The sequence below is a fragment of the Zalophus californianus genome, chromosome 11 (genome assembly GCF_009762305.2).
Source record: "Zalophus californianus isolate mZalCal1 chromosome 11, mZalCal1.pri.v2, whole genome shotgun sequence".
Taxonomy (NCBI): domain Eukaryota; kingdom Metazoa; phylum Chordata; class Mammalia; order Carnivora; family Otariidae; genus Zalophus; species Zalophus californianus.
In genome coordinates this window covers 21,913,752-21,928,893 of record NC_045605.1, presented here as the reverse complement: position 1 = coordinate 21,928,893, position 15,142 = coordinate 21,913,752, and the positions used below count along the sequence as shown (strand labels likewise).

The 15,142-nt window shown below is 53.4% G+C and overlaps 2 protein-coding genes across 8 annotated transcripts; one reads left to right on the top strand and one right to left on the bottom strand.

The window, feature by feature from the left end:
* Positions 1-1,488: 1,488 nt before the first annotated feature.
* On the bottom strand, positions 1,489-8,965 carry FOXRED1 (FAD dependent oxidoreductase domain containing 1). Of its 7 annotated transcripts, none has more exons than XR_003517507.2 (11): positions 8,618-8,932; positions 7,428-7,648; positions 5,962-6,072; positions 5,576-5,694; positions 4,394-4,488; positions 4,011-4,112; positions 3,577-3,653; positions 3,231-3,470; positions 2,971-3,100; positions 2,414-2,518; positions 1,489-2,193 (listed from the first exon to the last, which is right to left on the bottom strand). XR_003517507.2 is itself a non-coding variant. In XM_027580121.2 (11 exons), the coding sequence occupies exons 1-11, from the start codon at positions 8,823-8,825 to the stop codon at positions 1,939-1,941; spliced, it is 1,611 nt and encodes a 536-aa protein (XP_027435922.1). In that variant the 5' UTR covers positions 8,826-8,964; the 3' UTR covers positions 1,489-1,938. The 7 variants fall into 7 exon arrangements, 6 of the variants coding, with proteins under 6 accessions (XP_027435922.1, XP_027435921.1, XP_027435926.1 ...); XM_027580121.2 differs by having other exon boundaries at positions 2,971-3,072; positions 5,986-6,072; positions 8,618-8,964; XM_027580120.2 differs by having other exon boundaries at positions 2,971-3,072; positions 8,618-8,945.
* A 137-nt stretch (positions 8,966-9,102) lies between these two features.
* On the top strand, positions 9,103-15,077 carry SRPRA (SRP receptor subunit alpha). The gene is made up of 14 exons (XM_027580119.2): positions 9,103-9,342; positions 9,975-10,058; positions 10,325-10,488; positions 10,670-10,830; positions 11,078-11,237; positions 11,372-11,525; positions 11,743-11,831; positions 11,938-12,056; positions 12,191-12,277; positions 12,581-12,753; positions 12,857-13,070; positions 13,477-13,640; positions 13,728-13,826; positions 13,980-15,077. The coding sequence occupies exons 1-14, from the start codon at positions 9,226-9,228 to the stop codon at positions 14,106-14,108; spliced, it is 1,914 nt and encodes a 637-aa protein (XP_027435920.1). The 5' UTR covers positions 9,103-9,225; the 3' UTR covers positions 14,109-15,077.
* Positions 15,078-15,142: the final 65 nt, after the last annotated feature.

Genomic DNA, 15,142 nt, shown 5'->3' with positions numbered 1-15,142 from the left:
TCTCCCCAAAGGCTGCTTTTGAGGGGGAATGAACATTTTACTGTCTCTACTCCCATTCACTTCTCCCTTCCGAACAACTGTCACCTCGCACCCCACCAAGGTACATTTCTTCCCCGAACCGCTCTCCCTGGGGGCCCCACTGACCTACCTGGTACTGATCCAGCCTGTGAGCGTGCATGGACATCGCAGAGCGCCCCTAGGTTCCCAAGACACCTCATGCTCCCGGCTTTTCTCCCGCCTCTCTGGCCACCTCTTCGGCTTCCTCTCCCTTCGTTCGTCCCTTAAAATGACAGTGAGGTCCCCCCCGGCTTCCCCCCTTGGTCTCCTACTCTTCTCCCCTTGCAAGGGGGATGCCCTTCTCTTCCATGGTGTCCATATCTCTGCTGCCTAGATCATCCTGAGTGCCCAGCAGTACATTCAACTCCCAGCTAGACAGCTCTACCCAATGTCCTTGTAAGCACCCTTGACTCAACATGTCCCACACTCTACCACTCATTTTGTCCCTCACCCTGCTCCTTCCTGGTGTGTTCCTCACCCCTGTGAAAGGCAAGACATACATCTAGCTGTCCAAGCCAAAAACCTGAGTCTTACTTGACCCCATTTCTCGTGACTGCTGTCACTTCTTGGACACACATGCTTCTTGCCCGGACAGTGCAGGCCCCGCTGTCTGCCCTGTGGACTCCAGTGATAGCCTCCCATCTGCCCTCCTGCTTTGACATCATAGTCTATTCGCCACAAGGCAGTCATGGTGATTTTTCTAAAAGGAAAATCGGAGCACGTTGCTTCTCTACTGAAAGCCCACAGAATACAACCCAAGCGCCCCAGCATGGCTATTGGGCTCCTGGCCCTGCCCCGAATCTTACTGCCTCTCTTCCTTCCCTCCGTGATCTTGCCTGGACAAATCTCTCACTGTCCCTTGAATCTTACTAACTCTTGGTCCTGGGCATTTGCATATGGTTTTCCTGAAGCCTGCAATCACCCCCGACCTCGTTCTCCTCCCCGCTTCCCCTCTGTGCATTCACTTCGTTAAACTGCTCGTCCTGTAGGTTCAGCTCAGAGGTCAACTTCCCTGAGAAGCTTCATGGCGAAACACCCAGGTGAGACGAGGTGTCCGGGACCTGTGCTTATTCCCGGCACTATGGGGATGGCACTACATCTGATCTGGGCTGAAGGGCAGGGCAGAGATAAGAACACTCCCGTGACGACATACCGTATGCCTTGTCTGCTGCATATCCCTGACATGCAGCCCTGGGCCTGGCCAAGAGCTGGAGCTGAATAAAGAGTGAATAAACGAACGAAGCCTTCCCTACATTCTACAACCAAACCCCTGCAGGGACTCAGGAAGAGGAGGCATTCGCTTGCAAACAAGATGCCTATAAGGAGGACTTTAGAATGTTCCTGGGAAGAGAAGGCCATGCTCCTCCCAGTCTGGTGTGAAAGGCTAGTGGGTGCTTTAGGAGGTGAAAGTAGAAGGGACAGAGGCCCGGATGGAAAGAGTAATCACATTTATTGACTGATGAAAAAGGTAAACAATCACTAAATCTGGGCCAGACTGCCCTGCAATGCCCCCTGCCTGGGCTCCGCTGGAGCCTGCCAAAGAGAGGCAGAGGCAATCTTTCTGGGTCAGTGCCAGAAGAAGCCAGTCTTGGGGCACGTGCTCAGGTATTCTGCCCAGCTGCACTACCTTGGTGGGCGGCCTTGGCCCGGGCCAGAGATCAGTCCTGGGGTCTCACCCCATCATTCTCTGTTGGCCTGGGCCTCAGGCACAGTGCCTCTCAAAGCCTAGAGTCGGCCTGCGGGCCCGCCCAGCCCCGGGGGGGAGAGGAGGATGGAGGAGAGCCTGGCTTGGTGCTGGGGAGGAAGCCACAGTGAGGAGGATGTGAATGTGAGCCAAGGGTGACGGATGGGGCAGCGGGGCCCAGTGAAGAGCTTACAGGCTCAGATGATGTTGTGCTCCTGGACCTTTTCTCCCAAGTAAAAGCGGTTGAAGAGGAAGGGGCTCAGGTTGATAGTCCGGAAGTGGCCATCCAGCACCATCTCTGCCACAGCTCGCCCCACGGCGGGGGCCTGCTGGAGCCCATGGCCACTGAAGCCTGTGGCAAAGTACATGTTGACGACGAGCGGGTGGGGACCCACCACACCGTTCTGGTCGAAGGTGTTGTAGTCGTAATAGCCAGCCCAAGCACTCCGAACCTGCAGGTGGACAGGACGCTGGGGTTCCCAGGAAAGTGCTGACATGTGCCACCCTCACTCCTGCTCAGGGGTCAGACGCTGCTCTCGCAGCTGCTGAGGGGTTGATGGGATGGGTCCCTAGACCACGAGTCCTTTGCAGTTGTGAGATGGAGGGCGTGTGGCAGTGGACAGGATTTCCAAGGGGACCAAGGTGCTGCAGGCTCATGTGCCTCCTAGTTACCTTCAGAGTCTCAAAAGCCGGTACCCTCTGGGCCAAAGGGGGCCACACCTTGTCCTGGAAGAAATCATGGTCCACTTCCAGGTTCCCTGGGTCCGGTTCCTCCTCCTGCAGTGAGAGGTGGGGACAGGACTTAGGCTCCCTGGGACACAAGGGCCGACCCAGACCTCACCGACCCTTTACTCAATCCCCTCAGTAGGTGGGGGGCGGGGGGGGAGAACCCAATTCAAACCGAGAGGGGCTGGAACATCAGTAACAGCGCTGGGCCCTCCAAAGAGCTTGACTCTTTTTCTTTTTTTTTTTTAAGATTTTATTTATTATTTGTTTGAGAGAAAGAGAAAGTGAGCGAGAGACAGAGAGAACAAGCAGGGGGGGAGAGGGAGAAGCAGACTCCTCCCCGAGCAGGAAGCCCGACGCGGGGCTCGAGCTCACGACCCTGGGATCCTGACCTGAACTGAAGGCAAAGGCTTGACTGAGCCCCCCAGGCGCCCCAAAGCCTGACTCTTTAATGACAGTTGGCCTACGGCTCCTGCCCAGCACCCCAACCCTGCTTAGCTTACCTCAGTGGGGCTACAGCCACCCAGATAGTTGTTGCCTAGTCCTTCTCGGCGGAAATAGGCTCCACTGGCATCTATGACGAATGGGGTCTCCAGGCCCGGTCCCTGGGGGCAGTGCCACAAGTACACATACCTGCCACGACCAGGTTAGAAAATGGTGGGAAGAGCACGCCCCCTGCCCCCCCCAGACCACATTTAACAAACTCTTACACACTGCTTCTGTCCCCTTCCCCAACCTCCTCAGCCGCCCCGAGGGGAGTTACCTTTTCCTCAGCTCCACAGGGAGCTGGGTGCCCTGCAGGGTGCCAGGGGGCCCCTTCCCGACACCAGCCAGCTCTGCGATCTGGCCAGACCAGGCCCCTGCCGCATTGATCACGAGGGCACATTCCACAGGCTGGTACTCCAGGCTGCGGTCCATCTTCACCTGCAGGCACCAAAGGGGGAGGGGAGGGAGGGCCTGGCCCACACACCGGGCACCGTGAGAGGTACATTTCTTCCTGAGCCTTAGTTTGCCCAGACCGGAAGTGGGCAGAAAAAGATGAAGATGACAGCTGTTACCTGTCTTATACCTCTGCTTTGGCAAGGAAGACGCACAGACTGGGAACTTACATGGACTTCATGGATCCTTCTCAAAGTCACCTCTTCCCCACTTGTGGTCTCCGTGTGGCTAGACGAAGAGACAAAACCTGCGTGGGAAGAAAAAAAAAACAAAAAAAGAACTCCTGAGGCCTGAAGACGGCAAGACTGGGATTCCATGGGTTTCACGAGGAGAGCGAGCTGGAAGGCGGGCGTTTTCGCACAGAGACAGGATAACCAGGACGAACTCGGCCGCACACAAGTCGGGAGCATGCCGAGACCTTCAAGTACATCGTAAATCGTGCAGAGAAGCCGAGTTAGGAGCTGGAGTCAGAATGGCCAGGACCAGCCCTCAGGGAGAAACCCCTTTCCCACCAACTCTTGCTTAGCCCGTGCGTGAAGGTAAGACCCCACCCACGCCCGTGCCCTGGCTGGCGGAGGGAGGAAGCATGGGACCTCAGACTCACGTGTCACCTCTCCATGGCAGAAGAGGACCCCCATGGACTGGACCTTCCGCCGAAGCCCCTGGAGCAGACACCAGGGGTCAAACCAACCTTCGTGCTCCATCCCTGTGATGAGCAAGAGGGCTCGTGAGGCGGGATTAGGACCCTCCTCTCCTACTGGATTTCCCATGCCCCTGACTCCTTTTTAGGGCTCATAAGCCAGGGAAGGTCATGGTGCCCAAGTGCACCAGAGGCAAATCCTGTGGAAGGACAGAGAGCGAGCATGGCCTGGAGGGAGGCTCTGCTGGCCAGGAGGAAGCACTGCTTCTTGACGTAGCTAGAAGGTGCTGAGACTCCCAACCTGAGGCACCCCTTGACCCCTGAACCCCTCTGCAAGCAGGCCTCACCGTAAGATGCCAACGCCACACCCTCTGTGTTTATCCAGGGAAATTTGTTCCGAAGCTGCTCAGGAGACATCAGGCAGACTTTGGCTCCTTCCTGCCTGAGAGAAACACGCAACTGTGTGCAGGTGTGTCGGGCGGGGGGGTGCAGAGAGGGAGAAGTAGGGACCCCAACTCCACAAGTGGGGATCCTGCCTCATTTATGTCACATCTCTGCCCCAAACTCCTCCTTGCAAGTTTTCCTCCTTGCTGAGGGGGTCAAGACCAAGCCTCCTAGTCATGGCTCTTCAGCACCTGACCCCTCTTTCCTTTCCTACACTCTGGTATCTCCTTGGCCACACTAAACTCCCTGTCATCCCCTAACTATTCCCTGTCCTTTCACAACAGAGCAGGTCACTTGGTTCCCTCCCCTTGTTCCGTTCTCTTCTGCCTAGAATGGCCTTCCTGTCCACTTTCTAGTACAGCCCTGTCCACCAGCACAACAATCTCCTATGGGACACTGTCCCCCAAACACAGCAACACAGATCCTAAAAGAACACAATGGCAAGGCAGACTGCCTGGTTTGAATCCCAGCACCACCACTGACTAGCGCCTCGTGCCTCAGTTTACCCACATGTAAAATGGGGATGTTTGGGTGGCTACCTGAGTAAGTGCTACATCTGGGACATTACCTGATATCCCTTGCAAGTCTATTTGTTAAACACATGCACTCTCGTCCAACCATGAGACTCACTCAGGAGAGGGGCCGCCCAAACCGGTCTGCTGCCTGCATCTTTGTATGTGAGTCACACTCATTCATTCAGATTTTTGTCCATGTTTTGTCTATGGCTGCTTTTGTTTCAACTGCAGAGCTGAGTGACTGCCACAGAGACCATATGACCCCAAAAGCCTAAAACGTTGGGTATCTGGCCCTTACAGGAGAAGTGTGCAGATTCCTGGGCTCTTCCCTAGAGGTTCTGGCTCATCAGGTGTGGGATTTTCCAGGTGGTTCTTAGGATCTGGCAAATTCAGGAACCACCGCAGCAGCGCGTGGTCCACGTCCGTGTGACAGCACAGGGTCCCAGAGGTCTTGTCTGTGTTACCTGATAGACTGAGCTTCCGCACAGTCGAGACCTGTCTTATCAACTCGCCCGCCCCAGTTCCTAACTCGGTGTTGGAGTCTGCCGGGTGGTCGTGCCGGGCACCCACCTCTGCACCTTCACGTTGCTCTCCATGACTGCAGCCCCCTTTTCCGAAGCCAGCAAGAGATAACCCGACGGATTGAACTGGATGTCCAGGGGAGGATCATCGACTACAGCCAGGTACTCCTATATGCAAAAAAAAAAGACAACTCTTTAGAAGAAGTTGATTTAAAGAAGGAAGGGAAAGCTCTCCTGGCTTCCTCACCAATAGCTCCCGAGACTTGGGGAAGCCCTTCTCCTCTGGGTACCACCACCGGGGACAGAACTAGAGGTTCCAACTCCTACTTGCCTGAACTGCTTCTGCTCCCTGCTTCCCCTGGCCGGCTGGGCGGCTCCTCTCTCTGGGTTAAAGGAGAGGTCACAACCCCAACTCCCAAGCCCCTTTGCACGTACATTGATGTTCCGCAGAAACTCAACTGAAAAGAGGGAGAGCTGGATGTTCTCAGGCACCGAGAACTGCTGCCGAATCCCGCCCACAGACAGTGCGGTGGAGGCCTGGGAATACTGTGGAAAGACCAAAGTAGCTGAGGGCGGCCAGTAGCCCGTCACACGTGAGCAGAATCCTCTAACAGAAGCACCCACAAAGAGAGGAGTCCTACTTGCAAGCTTGTAATCTAAGAGGAGTCGAGGTAGATAAACCCATATGCAAGTCAACCAGCACCCAAAGAGAGCAACTATAATTAAAATCCTTTTTTCTTTTTTTTAAATTTTTTATTTAGTTATTTGAGAGAGAGAGAAAAAGAGAGAGACAAGGAGCACGTGAGAGTGAGCACGAGGCGGTGGCGGTTGTGGGGAGGGCAGAGGGAGAGGGAGAAGCAGGCCTCCCGCAGAGCAGGGAGCCCGATGCGGGGCTCGATCCCAGGACTCCGGGATCATGACCTGAGCCGAAGGCAGATGTTTAACCGACTGAGCCACCAGGCGCCCCTAAAATCCTTCTTAGCAGATGTGCAGAGCAGAGAGAATCAGTCATCTAAAAGGGCTGGGCACTGTGGCACAGAATGGGAATGGTCTGGAAGTCCAAGGGCAGGAAACTAGCATTTCATCTACCCAACCGGAAAACAGAACTAGCAAGATTCCTGGTTAACTGGCACTGGTTAAAATAGGAACAACTAGGGACGCCTGGGTGGCTCAGTCAGTTAAGCGTCTGCCTCAGGTCTGATCCAGGGTCCTGGGATCGAGCCCCGCATCGGGGAGTCTGTTTCTCCCTCTCCCTCTGCCCCTCCCTCTCCACTTGTGCGTGCTCTCTCTCTCTCAAATAAATGAATAAAATCTTAGAAAATAAAATAGAACAACTGTGCAAAACCTCAGAAGTAACAGAATCTCGAAGGGATGAGATAGCTGCTTGTGTTCCTTACAGCAGGAATACAGGTTCTCTTTGCTGGACCTTCTGGGCGCCCAGAAGATCCAACACTGTGAAATTTGCTTTTAAAAGCAAAAACCTTGGGCTCCTGGGTGGCTCAGTTGCTTAAGCAACTGCCTTCGGCTCAGGTCATGATCCTGGAGTCCCGGGATCGAGTCCCGCGTCGGGCTCCCCGCTCAGCGGAGAGTCTGCTTCTCCCTCTGACCCTCCCCCCCTCATGTGTGCTCTCTCTCTCTCTCTCATTCTCACTCTCTCAAATAAATAAATAAAATCTTTAAAAATAAATAAATAAATAAATAAAAGCAAAAACCTTACTGCCAAAGCCTCTAATTTGAGGGAGGAAGCACCTGCGACTATTTCTCAACAAGAGCCAGAGTACAGTCCCTTTGGACTTTGGACCTCCAAAGACTGAAGTCTTTCCTCCCCTCTGCTCCCCTTGCCCCTTAATAAAATATGAGTCCGTGCCCCACTCATGCCGCCACCCTCCCCCAGACCTCACCGTGTGGTCCCGTTCCACCACCAGCACCCGAATGGCACCTTGTGGCTTCTCCAACCTCTTCAGCCAATAGGCCACGGACAGGCCAATCACCCCACCCCCCACAATCACCACATCCGAGTGTTCAGGGGGCAGGTAGCTGGTGTCACGCAGTGGATTCCAGGCCCCTCGAGGAAGGACTGACTGGATCTTCTTCTTAATCTCGGACACCTTTCCATTCTGGTCTGTGGGACGCAATTACGGTCAGAAGGCCAGACATTCTCTTTCCAAGTGGTAAGGGGTTAGAGGACTGGCACAGGAAAAGGTGGGCTAAGACGACACTGAGGTGGCTGTCTCCATGGCCCTCCCTTCTCATAAGGTCAGCGCACACCCAGCAGTATTCCACAGCTTCACTATACGGTCTGTATGCCATTCAGCTCTCTGCCTTCTCATGCATCGTGCCCAGCAATGCAGGATTCAACTTCTTAAAATGAACACTCTGTACTCTCTCCCTAGGCCAGGTGACTTACACATGTTTATCTCCTGTGCAGACTGCTCTTTCCTCTGAGCCCCAGGCTCATATATTCAACTGCATTGTCCTCTCCTCTTGGATGTTCCAGGCTCCTGGACCAGTAGGTCCTGGCACAAGGTGCAGTGCCCTCTGAAGCATGATACTCTTTTGAGTGGCATCTTATCCTGACCATCCATCACCACCAGCAAAGCTACATTCATGTAGCTATTGTTAAGTCCCGATGGCTTTGTCTACTAAATAGCTCCCCAATCTGTCCCGCCCCCCGTTTTTTCCCATCTCTGTTACCACCACCCTAGACCAAACCACCATAAGCTCTCACCTAGACTAATGCAAAAGCCTCCTAATTGTTCCCACTAATTCCCCTCTTGCCCGCCCAACTCCTCTGCATCATAGCTAGAATATTTTCTAAGCACTAATTTAGTCACACACTGTCTTGCTTAAAACCTTCCAGTGGCTTTCCGTTACTCCACGAATAAAAGCCCAAAATCTTCAACACGGCCTATGAGACACTGCACAGTCTGGCTCCTGTGTACCCTGTTCTCTCCCTACTCCCCCACTCCAGCCCCTTCCACACCTTGATGGTGCTTTATTTCATCCCACCACAGGGAATCTACACAGGGGTTCTCTCTGTTTTGATCCATTCATCTGCTCAGGCTTTACAAGATCCGGCAGGCAAGCTTACCCCCTTCTCCCAGCCGACCCACTGTCTTTCCATCGTGGGTCGGGTCCCGAGTTCTGAAGGTCACATAGCTGGAGACTGGGGCCACCCAAGAACCACGATACCCTCCGCTGCCCTCAACTTTACCCAGAGTGGAGCGTCCTCTGTGTGTGCCTAGCCCCCGGCCCAAGACGCCCCGGCTCAAGCCTGGCTGCAACGCCCTTCGCAGCATGGTCACTCTACCAGCAGCCCCTTTGAGACTCGCACTCTGCCTCCTCCCTACGCCATGCCCACCCCGCCGTCACGGTTCCGCGCCGCAGGCCGTTCAGACGAGTGCGCCCATTGGCCAGTGGTCCTTTCAGGCCCCGCCCTTAAGCCCTACAGGCTGCCGTCCCCGAGAGCCCCGCCCAGGCCCGCCCCCCCCCCGCCATTGGCGAGCCTGGCGTCTACGTCAGCGCTGCGCGCCCTCGGGCGGACGCGGAGAAAGAACACGACAGCTCTGAGCGGAAGTGCGGCTGAGCCGGTTTCCGGGGCCGCTGGTGTGACGTGTCCCGCGCTTGGCGCAGCAGGAAGCGGCGGCGATCGCGGCCTGAGTTCCCGGCGCCGGCCCCGGCTCCTCTCCCGCTGCCGCCATGCTCGACTTCTTCACCATTTTCTCCAAGGGCGGGCTTGTGCTCTGGTGCTTCCAGGGCGTGAGCGACTCATGCACCGGGCCCGTTAATGCGTTGATTCGTTCTGTGCTGCTGCAGGTATCGCTCCCCGCGGGATCAGAACTCTGGGCTCGGCCCCCTGATCCGGTCCATAGCTTCTTCAGCTGATCCCACACCTCCCTCCCACCCTCTCCGCCTATCCCAAACCGGCCACTCACTCGTTGCCAGGACTCCGCTTCTCTCTCCCGCCCCCATCCGACCATCCCGCAACTTTGCGACGCCCCCCTCCCCCTCCGTTTCTGGGACTCTAGCCGAATTCCTGCGCTTCTTGAGATTTCCCATAGTTCCCTCCATTTACCCCCGCCTCCGCCCCCCCCCCCCCCCCCGCCAAGCAGCTTGATTTTTCTGTTGTTTCGAAGGCTGGGTGTGAAAATGGAAAAACGCCTCTAAAAATAGTGTACAGCTGCTAGTAAATCTGATTGTATCATTAGGTCCCTTCTGGCTTCCACGTGTCTTGCCTTCCCTCTAACCTCTTCTCCCCTTCCCCCAACTTGGTACCTGCTCGTCTCCCTGATGGGATGCTAGAGAGCAAGGTCCAAGCATCCTCTTGTCCTCGGGACAAGTCTGACTTTAAGGGAACTGTCTGGTTTTTTCCCAAAGGTAATCCTTGAAGGGCCCAAGTCTGGGTTTTCTGGGTAGTCTGAAGTTGAGACATACTTTTTTTTTTCCAGGAAAGGGGAGGTAACAACTCTTTCACCCATGAGGCACTCACACTCAAGTATAAACTGGACAACCAGTTTGAGCTGGTGTTTGTGGTAAGTGGGGGTATTTAAGAGGGACATTTACACTTTCAACATAATCCTGATTAAGAAAACCCTAACTAATTGCACCCAACGTATATGATGAAGTAACAGAAGACAGAGAGAGGGTGGAGGGGGAAAGGGAAGACGCTCCTGAGCCCAGAGAGCTTGGCTGCCCCTCAGGTCAGGGAAACCTGCCAGGCCGCTGAGCCAGTCTCAGGAGGCCTGAGTTGAGTTGGCTCGTAAGCAGATCTGTTGGTTCTGTTTCTCTCCCTGAACAGGTTGGTTTTCAAAAGATCCTAACACTGACGTATGTAGACAAATTGATAGATGATGTGCACCGGCTGTTTCGGGACAAGTACCGCACAGAGATCCAACAGCAAAGTGCTTTAAGTCTATTGAATGGCACTTTTGATTTCCAAAATGACTTCCTGCGGCTCCTTCGGTGAGAGGCCACCCCTCTGCAAAATCGATTTCCATGACCTGATGAGCTCCCTTCTTTCCTGAGGGTGGTTCAAGGGTAGTAAATTGTATTGAAACACACTCCTGAATTTGCTGCCCAGTTCTAATTGACCTCTTGGTATGAGGGCCCTTTTTCTGGACTTTGATCATTCCCTTCTCTCTAGTGAAGCAGAGGAGAGCAGTAAGGTCCGTGCTCCCACTACCATGAAGAAATTTGAAGATTCAGAAAAGGCCAAGAAACCTGTGAGGTCCATGATTGAGACACGGGGTGAAAAGCCCAAGGAAAAAGCAAAGAACAGCAAAAAAAAGGGGGCCAAGAAGGAGAGTGAGTTTGAGCTCCTTGGACATACAGGGGCATGAAAAGTTAACATGGCAGTAAGGACTGAAGTTGTTCCGTCTTTCCCTTTGTCATTGCTTGTCTCCCTTGCTCAGTGCCCATCACCCTATCATCCCCAGGCCTTGTCATCCCCAAGATGTTTGCTCCTAGTTTCCTCTTAATAATTTGGGTTTGGAAGACTATTTCCCATTGTTGGAATTTGGTCGTTTTTCTCCAGTGACTTTTCTTTTAACAGGTTCTGATGGCCTTTTGGCTACCAGCAAAGCAGTTCCTGCTGAAAAGTCAGGTCTCCCAGTGGGGCCTGAGAATGGGGTAGAACTTTCCAAAGAGGAGCTAATACGCAGGAAGAGAGAGGAGTTCATTCAGAAGCATGGGAGAGGTCTGGAGAAGTCCAGGTGAGGGCATTCTAACTTTCACCATAAATACCGTTATCTAGCTATGTCGGGGGCAAGGGAGCTCGTCTCTGGCTCTTGGGTGGATGTTTCCTCTCCTACTTCACTGCAACCGTTTGTGCTGTAACCCTTTGCAGCAAGTCCATGAAATCAGATACTCCAAAGGAGAAGGGCAAAAAAGCACCCCGTGTGTGGGCACTGGGTGGCTGTGCTAACAAGGAAGTCTTGGATTATAGCACTCCCACCACCAATGGAGCCCCTGAGGTTGCTCCACCTGAGGACATCAGCTTGGTAAGAGGCAACGGGCCAGTGAGTTACCATTAAGACATTGGAGAGGAGGTAGAGATAGGAGGGCAGTACCTTTGGTTTCTATAAATGAAGGGGTGGGTCACGTTTGGAGTTTTCCAAATCAGAGATGGAGGAATGAGGACAGGGTAAATCCTGGGCTGCTTTACCCTCAGCCCTCAGCGTTCTGATCCCATCTTGTTTCTTTCCCTGTACCCTCCAGATTCGAGGGACTGGGCCTGGAGGGCAGCTTCAGGATCTGGACTGCAGCAGCTCAGATGATGAAGTGGCTGCTCAAAACACCAAACCTAGGTAGGGGAATTTCAGGTGTTGGGTGGTATGGGTGGCTCCAGAACAGATGAGACTTTGACTCCTGCCCACTGGCTTTATATGTATCTATGATCTCCTGTGCCTGCAGTGCTACCAAGGGAACTCTGGGTGGCATGTTTGGGATGCTGAAGGGCCTTGTGGGGTCCAAGAGCTTGAGTCGTGAAGACATGGAGTCTGTGCTAGATAAGATGCGTGATCATCTCATTGGTAAGTTCTGAGGAATAGGGGCACTCACGTTTATGGGATAGGGGTGGTGGAGAGAACCACCTTGAGTTCTCATCTGTACCATAGGGTTGTTTACTGTTGACATGGCACTCACACACCTCTCCCTGTCTCTCCAGCTAAGAATGTGGCAGCAGACATTGCAGTCCAGCTTTGTGAATCTGTGGCCAACAAGCTGGAAGGGAAGGTGATGGGGACATTCAGCAGTAAGTATGTCCCTAAACCAGAAAGTGCTCAAGGCATGATGTGCACCAGGAAGTTAAGCACATTGATCTCCATTCCTACTAGGTGTGTGGCTTTTGGCAAACTCCTTCACCTCTAAACGTCTGTTGCGTAACTTAAGAGTTCTCAGAACTAAATGAGTTAACACTTGTAAAGTGCTTGGAACCCTGTCACGTGTGGATTCCTGGGACAAGATCCTTGGATCCTCCAGATCCCAGTTCCCTTAGGCGTTGGGTGTTCCTGGGCGTGCATTCCTTGGGTTTCACAGATCCACCACCCCCTTTTAGCGGTGACTTCCACAGTAAAGCAAGCCCTCCAAGAGTCCCTGGTGCAGATTCTGCAGCCACAGCGTCGTGTAGACATGCTCCGGGATATTATGGATGCCCAGCGTCATCAGCGCCCTTACGTGGTCACCTTCTGTGGTGTTAATGGAGTGGGGAAGTCTACTAATCTTGCCAAGGTCGGTACAGCTCCCCACCAGTCTCTGACGCCCTTTATCTTCACTCTCCATGTCTCAAGGACTCTGGTTCTAAGGGACTGATTTGTTTGCTGCTTTTGCACAGATTTCCTTCTGGCTGTTAGAGAATGGCTTCAGTGTCCTCATCGCTGCCTGCGACACATTTCGTGCCGGGGCTGTGGAGCAGCTACGCACACACACCCGGCGCCTGAGTGCCCTACATCCCCCGGAGAACCATGGCGGCCGCACTATGGTGCAGTTGTTTGAAAAGGGCTACGGCAAGGATGCTGCGGGCATTGCCATGGAAGCGATTGCCTTTGGTATGGCGTACAGGAAGGCGGGGGGCTGCTGTGGGCCCCTTTCCTCCTGGGCTTTCCTTGTGATTCAAAGTGGGTCAGGGTTCCCCTCCTACCAACTTACTGCTCAATAGCAAGTCAGCACGGAGAACTTGCCAGGAGGAGAAGCTAACTGCGGGCAAGACTAATATATTTCACCCATGGAAACCTCTGTTTGCTCTCTTTTGTCCTGTTGCCGTATTTTCTTGAATGTTCCTGATGGCCAAGCACAGGGTAGGTTTTTGCTCACACTACCTTATAACCAGATCCAGAGCCCAAGAAAGTAAACACCCAGGCTTTTAATATAGCGAGGTTACCGCTTCTTGAGAGAAAGGTGGGGCGAGCAGGACAGTCTAGAAAGTTTTGAGTTGACCACTTTTTTTCTCTCTAGCACGTAACCAGGGCTTTGATGTGGTGCTGGTGGACACAGCTGGCCGCATGCAAGACAATGCCCCTCTGATGACCGCCCTGGCTAAGCTCATTACTGTCAACACACCCGACTTGGTGCTGTTTGTGGGGGAGGCCTTAGTGGGCAATGAGGCCGTGGACCAGCTGGTGAGGACTAGGGCCTCGTTCTTTTTCCAGCCTCAGCTTTGGCCAGCTGGGTACTTCTTGTACTTACACCATGTTTCTCCCTTACAGGTCAAGTTCAACAGAGCCTTGGCTGACCATTCCATGGCTCAAACACCTCGGCTCATTGATGGCATTGTCCTCACCAAATTTGATACCATTGATGACAAGGTAAATACGGATGGTACAGGACAGAGCAAGGGGCATCCCTCATGGGCGAGCTGATGCTCTAAGGATATGTTGTTGCCTCCAGAGCTTCCTGTTCCTGAGGAGATACAAAGAAGTGGCCTTGAGGTGACTGTGTATCCCCTTTCTCCATTTCAGGTGGGAGCTGCTATTTCTATGACCTACATCACAAGCAAACCCATCGTCTTTGTGGGCACTGGCCAGACCTACTGTGACCTACGCAGTCTCAATGCCAAGGCTGTGGTGGCTGCCCTCATGAAGGCTTAACGTGGCTCTTGCCCCAAACCAAATCATTGCTTCCCCCCAAAGCCCCTCTTCCTGTATCAAGAATGTGCTTTAGAGTATGTGAGCAACTTCTCTTCAGTGTAGTACAGAGGCAGAATGAGGAGAGGTCTAGGGGCTTGCAGCTCCCCCTGCCGCACTCCCTGGCAGCCCAGCCTCCACCTGCGAGGAGGGCCTAATCATGTTACTGCCAATCTACTGCCCATCACCGCCTTCCCTGACAATCCTCCCCTCCTCCTCAGGCATTCCCTTCACTCTGCCTACACGCTCAGTCTCATTACAGCTTTGACCCAACGGTTGGAAGATCCCACACCGGAGCTTTGCTAATTCACATGGTCACAGGGATGTGTGAGCACAATGAGCAGTCGAGAGACTTCCAGAGCCAGCTCTGGCTTCTCCCTTGGATACACAGCTTTCAGGTTCCTGGGGCCAGGAGGATACCCCCGACACTGTGGCAGTGTATGGCCTGTTCTTAATTGCTGCTAATTCTGATGATGACCCCATCCCCACTGTTTCCTCAAAGCATCAGCTAGGCCACGGTGATTTGTTACAAATGAACGAAAGGAGTTCCTGCTTCCCTCAAAAATAAAGGGAGCTGAGCTGCAGTGTTGCACTAGGCTTCTCAGCCTTCCAGCTCTTCCCTGCTCCCAGAGTCCAGATGTAAGCTTTGCATGTTCCCCCTCCCTGGGAGAGAACCAACTGTCAGAGGATATACAGGTTGCCCCTCTCCCCCACCCCACTCTTCACCTGAGCGGATCCTGGCTTTTCCTCATCCTCCTCTCTACAGTGCCTGGTAGACAAGTGCTACGTTGAAGAATACAAACCTCTTGTTAAGACTTGTCCTGTAGCTTGGTATTACAGATGTGCTATTAGTGCAATAAGGTGAAGGCTGTCTGCCCAGAGAAATACATAATTTATAAAAGAAAATAAATTTCATAAGTAAATTCCCTTTTATGTCTCGGAGTTATTTTATGTAGGATTCAAAACTAAGATCCCACATCACACTAACTATGGTTCTA